This window comes from Empidonax traillii, unplaced genomic scaffold, assembly GCF_003031625.1.
Source record: "Empidonax traillii isolate 1590-97213 ecotype Southwest subspecies unplaced genomic scaffold, ASM303162v1 scaffold475:size860808, whole genome shotgun sequence".
NCBI classification, from domain to species: Eukaryota; Metazoa; Chordata; class Aves; order Passeriformes; family Tyrannidae; genus Empidonax; species Empidonax traillii.
Window position 1 is genome coordinate 673608 of NW_020955668.1, and position 11803 is coordinate 685410.

Here is an 11803-nt window from a genome sequence, read left to right on the forward strand (position 1 = left end):
ATATATATCTCATGGCATTTTTTTCATGCAATAAATGTAATAGTAACGACATTTTCCTTTCTGAACATTAGTATGAGTAACCCCAGAAACACTGCCCTCAGTCAGCAGGCCTAGTAGGAAATCGTTTAATGGCTACAGCTCTTATTTTTTAATGAAAGTTGATTGTCTTTTTGCAAAAGCAGTACATTTAAAATATCCTTTCATTTAGCAAAAGCTGCAAAGTCGTAGTACATTACCTCAGCTGGTCATTTACATCCTTGAAATACTGACGAGCAAAGATAATTGCTGGGCTGGAATTGACTGGAAGAGCCAGCCGGTTGTTGAGGTACATGTCATCCAGCCAGTAGTTAAACACCTAAGGGAAGGGGACACGAAATCTTAAAGCTACAAACAGCACGTGGAAAGGCAGCCCCGGGGGTGAGGGGAGAGGGCTTGGTGCTCCTGGTGTCAGGCCTGGGCTCTGATTAATGGAGCTGCTGAGCATTTTCAGCCCGGGCTCCGCGACCTCAGCTCAGCTGAAGTCAGCCGCAATTCCATAATCCTATTTTTCAATCAATGGCAATTTACAGTGTGTTCCATTAAAAAGTAAACAAGCTCCATATCATGGTGCTTTGGGTATTTTGTTGTTTCCTTCTCTCTACAACCAAAAAATGCTTGAGTACAACATAATAACTCTTGCATTGTGATTAGGATATGTTTAATAGATGGGACAGAGTTTTACTGGTGATGGCTTTGCTCAAGCAGCTTCAAATATTTGTCCATGATGCCAGGATGTTCTATTGTTAGCCATCAGATACTGTCCTGTAGCAAGAAAAGAATTTTCCAACCCTGATGGTTTAGTCCTCCAGATACTGGCATGTGGATTGGGCCCCTGGAGAATTCCCTCTGTGTCCACTGACACAAATACAGATTGCTGATGCTTGACCCAGACAAACACACTTACTAAATTTCTAACCATTTTTATTGAAAGCACAGATGTACAGTAACTTCATTCCTTTATGTCTGAGCAGAGATTGAAGAATCATTATTTGGAAAATGGAGGCTTTCATAAAATGATCAAATGGTCTTTCTGAGTGGGCAGGCTTTGCATATGGCAACTATAAACAACAACGAAATTATGCAAAAATAATTACAAATGCATGCATCAGTTGAAAAAGTTTTCCTCCGAGATATTTCATTGCTGTTAGAACAGATGCTTCCCCCACAGTCTCTGGAGTCTTCAGGAGAACATGCTAGAGCTACACTCCTGGCAAGTTAAATTCTGCATAAAACCATTTCTGATTTATCTTAAGAATCAGGTATTTCATTTTAATAAGCAGTTTTTAAAACTGACACATTTTCAGAAAATGTTTACGAATCCTTCCTCTGTAGTTTTCAAGTTATAAGTGGTTAAATGAGCAGTTGTCTCCTGGAACAGTATTTGCTATCAGGAACACTAAATGATGGTTAGCTTAGACACCAAACCCATGAAGTTCTATGATCAAAACAACAAAACAAGATCAGGCAGCATTTCATTCAGAAATGAAGAACTGTTTTTAAAATAAAAGCACTGCCAGTACTGTAGCCTTTTTTCCCTGATTATAGCAGCAATTTGATGGGGTTTTCTTGTGCGTCACACAACTGAAAAGTAAAGGGAGAACCTCAATTCACTGACAAGAGTAGCAAGCCTGCAGGATTTCACTGAATCCATGAAACCATTTTCCTTGCTAGGATGGAAAGACTTCCGTAAAGTTCTTGTTTTCAGCTGCCACACAGTTAATGTAGGCAGGGTGAACTGCAACTTTGTGGAGTGATAAAATCTACTTTAGCTACGGCATATTTAATTTTCCTGTCTTGGGAAGTAGAAAGCTGGACTTTTTAAAAGGCTGAGGTCTCAGCATGGTCTGTGTGATAGATACACATGTATATGTATGTGTATATTTGACAAAGTAAATACTTCAGGGTAAATACATTGGTATAGTGTCACAGAGAATGGCAAATAATAGTTCAGTTTTAAAAGAGTCATTCCTATAATGAAATATTCCATTCCAGAATAATCTGAGTGGATCAGAGCTTTGGGTAGATGTCTATGCAAGGCACTTTTTATAGCCCTATCAGAAAGCATTTTTCATTTCAATAAAAAATCTAAATCCTGTTATTAAAGGGAAAGGAAGAAATTGCATCCAAAAATGATGTAATATAGTGCTTCCTACAAGTCTTGCTGACACCTCTGTGCATGTACCTGAGGTGAATGAACGTCCTCATTGATGCCAACAAACTGTTGATCTGAAAGCATAATGATGATACAGATTTTGACATAATTTGAAAAATCTAGCCTAATATGTTGGAAATACTCATTCCCTTTGTCAGAATCTGATGTGTGACCCCTGATTGCATTGACCAGCTGAAAGAAAACAGTGATTGCATGTAGAACAACAGAAGGAGTTTGTAGATGAGCATCATCCAACACAGCAATTATTTTTCTCATCTGTATTTGCTTACCCAGTTCATTGTCTTTTCCCTTCTTTCTTCAAGAATTTTCTGCAAGGATTCCCCCAGGCCTCCAGGAATTCCAAACTGTTCCACTATGACCTTGGTCTTCTTAAATTGCTCCTCTGGCACCAAGTGTTTCATGCACTGTAGGTACATACCTAAGGTCTGTTGCAGTGGTGGAACTGGAAGTTTTGGCACTGCCTAATCATAAAAAAAAATACATATATTAGCAAGTAATTCTACTTGTTCCTAATCTGTCCCCTTTTTTAATTCTTTATTTTTTCCTTTTGTTGCTGATTAATATATTGCATCCATTTTTTAATGGATTTATTCTGTTTTAGCAGCTGAAGGCCTGATTGCTTCAAATGTGCTCTCCAGTAACTCTATTTGAAAGCTTTCAAATGGATAGACTAGGGGAGTAGTGGAAAACTACCAAGAAGAATATTCCTTGGTAAAAATTCTAGAAATCCTAGGACAATGAGTCATGATGCAAGCATACAGTCTCAGCTAGACTCTAGGAAATCTGCAAATACATGACAGCATAGTAACATAATGACTGAATTAAAGGTATATTTCATTAGTAAAAAAGTACATTTAACTTGTGATTAGTAAAACCATGGGTTAATACTTGTCTGATTGGTAATATGAGAGGTTATAAAACTACAGAAATAAAAAGCATGCGGGTCTTCCTGTTTATTAGTACTGACTATGTACAGTCCTCCATAAACCTGTGTTTTACCCTGGCAAACCTTTGCTGTCAGTCAGTCTGGAACCCCCCTAGTCCGCTTGATAAAACATTTATGTTTATACTTGCTTTATCCTTATCCTGTTTTGGAGCAATATTATCTGGGAAGAAAAGAATCTCATGCAACTCATGCAATTAAGCTTCCTTTGTTTTTTAATGTAGAATTAACCAAGTGAAGCGTAATTAGTCATTTAAAAGCCAGAGCAGTTATGGGGGCAGTGGGAGAATCAAACAAGGAGATTGTTCATAAAAGACTGGGAAATTGCAAAAGGCTGTGACGCTCTAAGCATGGCTCCTCAGGGAGGTGGCTGTGTCTCCCAGCTGAGAAACGAGCATCTAATGCAGCTATGCTTGTCCATTAGTGATTAGTGTAGGCCATAAACTTTTGGAGGGTTTGTTTTTCCAATTAGATTTTTGCCTATCTCCCAAAGTACGCAAATTTCACATTTTTTTTTACTACATCTTGGTGTAACAGACATTGATTTTCACAGGATAGCAGGACCAGAGTGTGATTTTGGTTGGAAGAAAGGATTAGCAGTCACCTTGTCCCACCTGCTGCTCAGAGTAAATCTAGCTGAAGACTTCTCTGCTAGTGCATGCAGGGAGGGAGGGGTAGAGAAAATGCTCTGAACAGTAGGCAGGGACTCAATGTCCTCTGAGCTCAAATACCAGCTCTGCCTTTTGACATCCACAGAAAAGTCAGTGCTGCATTACATTTCCCTATCTAGAAAGTGAAGATTTTAGATACTCATAAAAAGTGTCATAGGATTACCTGTTATTAATGGAAATGCAAATCCAATTTAGCCTGTAATGCATCCCGGATCTCAGAAATAAGAGAATGGCAATTCTACAGTTTCAAGCCACGTTTAGTCAAGACATATTTCTTCTGTCATTGATTTCTTGGTCAATGGAAACAGATGTGCTAAACGGTATTTCTTTTTGATACCTTGCTTCAGCCCTGTCTTTCCAGGTTAGGTTACTGAACAGTTCATGACTCTGCTTAGGAAAAAAGCTTTAAACCCAAGGGGTTGACTACTTACAGGCATACACATCTGGCATCTCCTAAAGCAGCTTTAAAATGAATCATATGTGATAGTTTGATAGTTCTGTACTATTAAGAAATAATTACATGCCATCCCTGACTTGGTAGCAATGCATCTGCTGTTGTATAATAATATTTCATTTACTGGAATTCTTCACAGAGTGTTGGGAGAAAGAGTGTATTTGGATGTGAGAAGCATTCCCTGAAATAAAGAAATAGGCTCTGGAACAGAGCTTAGGCTACAATTATTATATCAGTTTACGTTAATTTACAGTATTAAAAGTTGTTAGGTCTCTTCGTTTTTGTTTTCCTGGAACCAGTCACTTACTGTCTCATCTTTACTGCTTGTATCTTTCTCTTTCTTCTGCGTGTTTTTTTCTAGGTCAGGCATTTCTGCATTTCTTTTGGTATCTTTTGTTGAGGACAGAAATTGAAGACACTTGGGGGCACTTATGGAGCCTCACGCCTCAGTTCTGGAAATAGAAGAGATTTAAAGTCCTGTCAGTACCCATTATTTATAACCAAAATGTACGAGGGGAGTATTCCCTGCGCAAGCATACGCAGGAGCTTCAGAATGCAAAACTGGAGAGAACTAGAAGTATAGCAGTCAAAAGTAGCTGAACTGAGCCCTTTGGAAATTGCTCTGACATTCTGTTTGTCTCATTTTGCTATAAATTTATTTATTCAGAATTATCTGATGCTCATAAAAGGTCCCTTCTCAGCATGGTTTATTTTGTCACTGTAATTTACTTTGCAATTTATTGTGGCATGATCTGTGTGCTTTGTATGACTGTTACACATTAGCTGGAGGAAAGAGGTGACTTTTCTTTGAGTGTACTTACGTTGACACAGGTAATAGTAAGGCTGCAATTTTCTATCTGAGGATCTTGTATTTCCTCCATTTACCATTTTATATGAAAGCACCACAGTCTGTAAATGTATTTGTCACTGCATGGTTCCACAGATACAGTGAGCTGCTGTGCTAGAAGATGTAAAAGCTGCAGAAAGGAGCTTGATGGAGATGTGCCTTTGCCCCCTGCAACCTAGAAGCTCACTGGGTGCCAGTGCTTTGGGGCATAGATGTGGTCTGGGGGACCCCATGAGACTGCCTAAGGCAGGCTGGTTGTGGGAGGACTGGCAGCAGTGGCATACACTGTGCTTCATACAGAGGTCTTCCCAAATAGCATGTAACTATCCAGGGAGATGGTTTAACCTGCCAAAAGTCACAAAAGGAATCTGTGACAGAGCAAATACTTCCACTGATGTCTCTCTGGTATTGTGCTTATCCTGGTTTTGCCTTCTAAAGATGCCTCTTACTGCTTTTCTATACAAAAGTAAGCTATATGACATATCTGTGTCTTCTGGCATAAGAGTGCCCACACCAAGCAATTGTCACTCAATTATGATAGTACATAAAGACAGCTAAAGCAAAGCAAGTTGTTTGTGTTCAGTCAGATCTTGATGGATTACAAGTTTTTTTGGTTTTATTTTAATTACTTTCCACTGTGTGTATGCAAAATATAAAGGACAACACGTGTTGACTATGCAGAAAATACTTTCCTTTCTGTAATCTTTGGGACTATACATTCAAGACACTTGAGATATTTCTAAAACAGGTTTTAAGAACAATTGGGATAAAAACCCTACAGTGTGTGAAAGTGCAATGAAGAGTTCTGTTTAGCAATGGCAGTGCATTATTCCTCTCCTGAGGATTGGCTTGGCTATTCCAGCTCTGCCAACGTGTATGTGGTCACTGACACCTGGTGTCGATCCTGTCCCGCAATGGCTTTCAGTGGAGCCATGTGCTGTGAAATAGGTTGTATGAGGTTGAGAGATGTCCCCGGGGCCCTGCAATGAGCCACACAGCAAACCCATGTTGATCTGTCATCTGCTCACAATTTCAACCCAGGTGAGAGATGATTTCCCTCATGGAGAGGCCACATTAACCCAATGTGCTGCTTCGCTCCCTCTTGTGTGCTGCACAGGTCTCATCACTCAGCCCTGCACTCTATTCCTAGCAACACAGGGTCAGAGCACTTCAAATAATTCCTGTAACTCTTGGAAGACTGTGGCTTGCCCAGTCTTCCAGTAGACTGGCTCCCCACCTGTGTTGAAACGCAGAGCAGCCATTTTGTCTTTAGAGCCCCTAAAACTGTATTACCTTAAAGTAATTACCTTAAACTCTTCTCACTGGGACTTTTGTTCTTTCTTTGCTTATGTCTTTTGTCAAACCGCAATATGGCGTCACACCCACTATAAATCTATACTGGCTCTGAGTCTTTGGGAAATGCTACTACTAATAGACCTGATCCGCGTATCTGTGAAAACAGTGTGATAAGGAGTTTGGAGGTGGTAGCCTGAACTGTGCTTTTCTCTGGCATGGGGATGAACGGAGGCTTTGTCTCTGGTTCAAGTGGTGACAGATTAACATCACACACAATCCTGTATTTGCTTAATAAGGGACGAGAAAACTGACACAGGAGAAAATCCTGCAGAAATTCAAGATGACTTCAAAGTTGCTCACTAGAAGGCTGTGAGGCGCATTGTCAAAGTTATTAGGCAAAAAAATATAAAATAATCCTAGCTGTTTTTATTTACAGCTGGCTTAGCTGGAGGGCTGGGGTGAGAGGCTTAGCAGGGTGGCTGCGAGTCACAGCAGGCTGAGGAGAGGGTGGCCTTCCCCACTGCTCAAAGCAGCAACTCAAATCCACAACAAAAGGCACTGATCTCTCTGTTAGCAGATAGCAGAGGAGGACTGAAATAAGCCCATGTGCTTATAGCTGAGTTCTCCATACATTGTGGACTCGGGAGGCAGCTTGCAGCATATAATATTGTTAGGGCAATACACTCGGCCCCCGTCTCTCTAGTCATCCTCGCTCTCGGTGTTATCAGAAGAATAAGCTTAAAGTTCTCAAGAATCTCTGGTTACAGTTAAGAGGGATGTCTGCGTTATCAGGAATACAAGTGTGAAGTGCGCGCTGCTGCAGCCGATGACACTGCGAGAGGAGCCAGGAGCCGCCCTGTCGCCAGCCGCGAGCGCCCACGCTCCGCCAGAGGCTCTCGGCGCGTCCCAAGCCCTTCCCGAGCCTTATTCCCGGGGGCCCCCCTTCCCTCCCGAACCTCCCGTCGCGGCGGGACACGCGGTCGGCGGCAACCAAGCGGCCCCGTGGGTGCCGCCGGAGCCGTGGAGTTTGGCGAGGGGAGCCCTCTTGGAGCTCCGCTCTGCGGGACCCGCCGCCCCCTTTCCCCGCTCCCAAGCCTCTGGCTCTCCCGGCGCCCGCAGCCGCGCCGTCGGGGCAGCGGGAGGCGCGGAGCGCTCAGCCCGCCCGCCCGTACCTGCTCGTCGGGGCGCTCCGGAGCGGCTGCCGGGCGGGCTCTCGAGTCGCGGCGGCTCTGTCCAAGGTACCGCCGCCTCCTCTGCGGCCAGGTCCCCTCTGGGCGGGGGCGTGCGAAGGGCGGCTCGTCTCCGCCGCCGCCTGGCTCCTCCCCGCACCGCCCGGCCCTGCCCTGCCCTGCCCTGCCCTACCCGCCCCTCCCTCTGCGCGCAACAGGCGTTGGTTCCTGCGCTGCCCCCGCGCCTGTTCCGCCCGTGCGAGGGGCTGTGCCCGCCGGTTGCACCGGCGCCAGCTCGCCCCGTGCCCGCCGTGTCCCGTGAGGGGGCGGGGGGAGCCGGGCTGAGCCGGGCTCGCCCGTGCTCTCAGCGCCGTCGGGGTCAGCCGAGAGGCTCCCTCTGCGGCGGGGAAAAGGGGAGCCCCGAGGGGGTTACTGCCCTCGCTGCCCCGCGTTGCCACGGGGTTTGTCGCCGTCGCCGAGCAGTGTCGCCGCGGGGCATCTGCGGCTCCTGAAAGCTCCACGGCCATACAGGGGCGGGCGGCGCTGCCGGTGGGCTGCCGGCACCACTGCCGGGAGGGGTGGGAGCTGCGACGGGGCAGCAGCGGTACCGGGAGGGGCTCTGCGGGAGCTGCCCCGGGGCCGGCAGCAGCAGCGGGAGCGCGGGCGGCGGACCGGAGGCGGCACCGCTGTGGCCGCTTACCGCCAAGAAGCGGCTGCGGTTTAGGGAAGTGGGGCTCACCTCCCACCGCGGTGGCCATCGCTCCTTCGCCGAACTCCCGGGCCAAAGAGCCGGCGCGCTGTTTTCATGAGTTTTGCGCCGCCTAAGCAGCGATTCGCTCGCCCCGGCAGGAGCTGCGGGGCCGCGCGTCCCGAGCAGTCCAGCGGAACGCACCGGCCGCTCGTCCGCCGGTCCCTCGCGGCGCCCGGATCCCCAGGGACGGGTGGGAGCCCTTAAACAGGCGCCGTGGCCGTTCGTAAATTTTTTCTTTCCCTCTTGAGATTACAAGTGATTTATTTTGTTTCATAATAAGCTAGGAATTTAAATAAACGATTTTATTTCATATCGACAGAAATTTGCAGGGAAAATCAGGCAGCCTGGTTGCACTGTGGTTGGACCGAAGGTTTCCACTTTTTGCAAATGTTTGAATGAAGTACTTCACCCATCTTTTGTTTTGTTTAATCCCTGAGGCGGGCACGTTGCAATTGGGGCAGCATTTAACGCCACGAAAGGCATTTTCTAGTACTGTGTCTCTTAACTGCTGGTCATGTAATTTTTTAAATACTCGAAAATTGAAATTCATCACTGTGGGAATTAAAATTAAATTCGAATAAGAATAGAAGGAGCTGTTTTTAGGCAATTGGTAGGGTGTTTGCATTGCAAAGTTGTTTGCTCAGATCTGGCATGTTGTGAAAAATGAATGAGAACATTTTGTACTGGGGTCGTCTCCTGTGCAATTTAGGTAGGTACTGAGATTTGTGCAATGGGGAATTAATTGTTAGTGCAGGGGTTACAATGAGCACAACTAGCTCCCTCCCTCAAGCAGCCCTCAACAACAAACAAAAGACAATCGATTCCCTTCAATTCCATTTATTCAGATTGTATTATTCTTGTAATTTGGACTTCAACATAATACAGCATATTGCACTTACTGGAGAGCAGCACAAGAGAGAAAAAAAAAAAAAGTACAATACTTCAGTTTTATTCCCAAGGAAGAATAAAATGTGACAGTGTGACAGTTGTTGCTCTTCTTAAACATATGAAACCAACTGAAAGTCTGAGTATATGTACACAAGATTTCTTAAGTCCCTGAATAAGCCATTTGAAATTTTACACATACTTTTTTTGCTTTTCTTGTATTTTTTAAACAGAGATATACAGTATGTCACAGACAGTTTCAGCTTGAGGACACTCTGCGCAATTATACCCCAGCTACAAGGCTGATGGGTTTTTCGTTTTCTTTTTGGTGGGTTTTTTTGAAGGATCCCCTCAGATTTATGCCAATGATTACTCCGATAATTTCTGTCAGTATTGCTCCCCCACTCCCCACCCCATCCACTTTGCCAGAATGCTGAAAGAAATACCGATTAAAAATAAATCTAGAAGAAAGCCATTACATCATGACAAAGGTTAAACTGTATATATTGCACATCAGTACAGAAACATAATGCAGTAACACTTTTATCCCCCCTTTTCCCTCTCTCTCCCCCACATGTCCTTCCTTGCTCATGGGGCTGGGCTGCATGGGGGAAATCTAACTGTACTCATAGTCTGATGAGTCCTCCTCTGACACCCCTTTCAAGTCCCTGTGATATGAGTCCATGCCATTCTCATCCATCTCACCCGCTGGCTGCAGGTTTTTGCCCATGCCTTTGCGCTCTTCCATTTTGATGGTGTCATAGAGTCCCTTAGGTCCTTCCTCAAGGAGGATGTTCCTCTCCGAGTGAGAGGGCTTCATTTGGCAGACATTTTTGAGAAAGAGGAGGACAGGGGCATAAAGCACATTGGCAAGCCCCATGCCCAGGTTGAGCTGTGCAAAGCCCATGGTGTGCACAATCTGGCCGGCCACGATGGGCCCCAGGGCGTACGCCACCGAGTAGGAGATGTCTGCAATGGCATAGACGCTGCCGTAGACAGAGACGTGGCGCACGTCCACCAGGAAAGCCAGGGTGGGCAACAGGGCTGTGTCCACCAGGGCGATGCCGAAGCAGATGCCACAGAGGGGAATGATGACCTGCCCGAAATTCCTGCAGGCCGGCACCAAGCAGGAGCTGGCGCCGATGATGGCCATGCCCAGGGCCCCGTAGAACCACTGAAGGTGAGGGTACGCAGCAGCCAGCCGGACAGTGACGTAGACACCCAGCACGTGGGGGAAGAAGGCGGGCAGCCAGGTGAGGCCCACCTCCCACTCGCTGGCCCCCATGGAATCCTTCATCCAGTTGGCGATGGTGGGCTCCAAGAAGGCCAGGGGAATGTTGCAGGTGGCCAGGGCCCCTGCCACTACGGCGATGTAGGGGTCGATCATGAGGCGGTGGATGGGGGTGCCGACAGGCATGTTGGCTCTTGCCCCGGTGGCACCGGGCGGCGCCAGGGCCAGCAGCAGCAGCCCGTCTAGGAGGCAGACGCAGGCCAGCACCAGGAAGGGCACCCGCTTGCCGGCGAACTCGTAGAGGACGCCGCCGAAGGGGGGTGCGGCCAGACTGCCGAAGGAGATGCAGGCCAGCGCCGTGCCCAGGGCGCGGCTCCGCGCCGGCTCCTCGGCGTAGCGGTCGGCGATGAGGGCGATGCCGGCGGTGTCGGCGAAGGCCGAGCCCAGCCCCTGCAGGCTGCGCGCCGCGAACAGCGTCGCATAGTTCTCGGCAAAGGCGAAGGTGATGGTGGAGAGGAACATGACGGCCAGCCCGGCCAGCAGCGGCACCTCGTAGCCCACGCGGTCGATGAGAGTGCCGCTAAGGGGGTTCACCAGCAGCTGCAGAATGGCTTTAGAGGCGAACAGCATCCCGATCTGCACGTCCTCGTTGCCCCCTGTGGCCGGCGGGTACCGCGCCGGCAGAAGGCTCCGGTTACCGCCGCCGCTCCCGTTGCCCCCCGCGGGCGCGGACGGGCCGGCGGTGCCGCCGCGCATGGCCGCGATGTAGTCGGGGACGATGGGCACGATGACCATGTAGAGCATGTTGTCCAGCAGCAGGGCCACGCACACCACCAGCAGCAGCAGCCGCCGCTGCCGCCGCGCTTCCCCCATGGCGGTGCCCAGTTGCCGCCGCCGCTCGCCCACCGCCTCCGAGAGCCGCTCCACGGCGGCCCGCGCCCGGCCCGCGCCCCCCGCCTCCGACATCGCCCTCAGCGCCGCCGCCGCCGCCCCGCCGCCCGCATGGGGCACGGCGGGGGCGGCCCCGCCGCCTCCGCCGCCCGAGCCGCTGCCGCTCACCTCCCGGCGGCCGCCGCCAGCCCGCGCCGCCGCTGCGAGGCGGCTCCGAGGGGCCGGTCCTCCATCACCACACTAATAAGCGCCGCGCACGGAAACCCCACCCGCCCCCGCCACCGCGCCGGCCCCGCCGCACGCCCGCCCGCCCTTCGCGCCCCGCCCCGCTGCACCGTGCCGGACACAGCCGGGGGGCTGCGGGGCGGGGGTGCCGCCGGGGCCTGCCCGCCCCGGGGGTGTGCCTGGGGGGACGGGGGGCGGCGGCACCGCCCCCGAGACGGGGGCCCGACG

At 48.9% G+C, this 11803-nt stretch overlaps 2 protein-coding genes across 4 annotated transcripts in view; both read right to left on the reverse strand.

Annotated features, from left to right (window-relative positions):
- The window catches only part of CHAT (choline O-acetyltransferase), a 32101-nt gene extending 23682 nt beyond the window's left edge, over positions 1 to 8419 (reverse strand). Inside the window, exons 1-4 of one of the 3 annotated variants that reach the window (XM_027895935.1) lie at positions 8332 to 8419; positions 4588 to 4732; positions 2482 to 2673; positions 237 to 355 (exon numbers count right to left, since the gene is read on the reverse strand). In XM_027895935.1, coding sequence (XP_027751736.1) covers positions 237 to 355; positions 2482 to 2673; positions 4588 to 4650 — 374 coding nt within the window. In that variant the 5' untranslated portion in view covers positions 4651 to 4732; positions 8332 to 8419. Of the gene's footprint in view, positions 1 to 236; positions 356 to 2481; positions 2674 to 4587; positions 4733 to 7188; positions 7213 to 7595; positions 7726 to 8331 lie in introns of those variants that run through there. The other 2 variants (XM_027895934.1, XM_027895936.1) reach the window with 2 other exon arrangements.
- Positions 8420 to 9631: 1212 nt separating this feature from the next.
- On the reverse strand, positions 9632 to 11425 carry SLC18A3 (solute carrier family 18 member A3). The gene has a single exon (XM_027895929.1). The coding sequence runs from the start codon at positions 11423 to 11425 to the stop codon at positions 9845 to 9847; it is 1581 nt and encodes a 526-aa protein (XP_027751730.1). The 3' UTR covers positions 9632 to 9844.
- Positions 11426 to 11803: the final 378 nt, after the last annotated feature.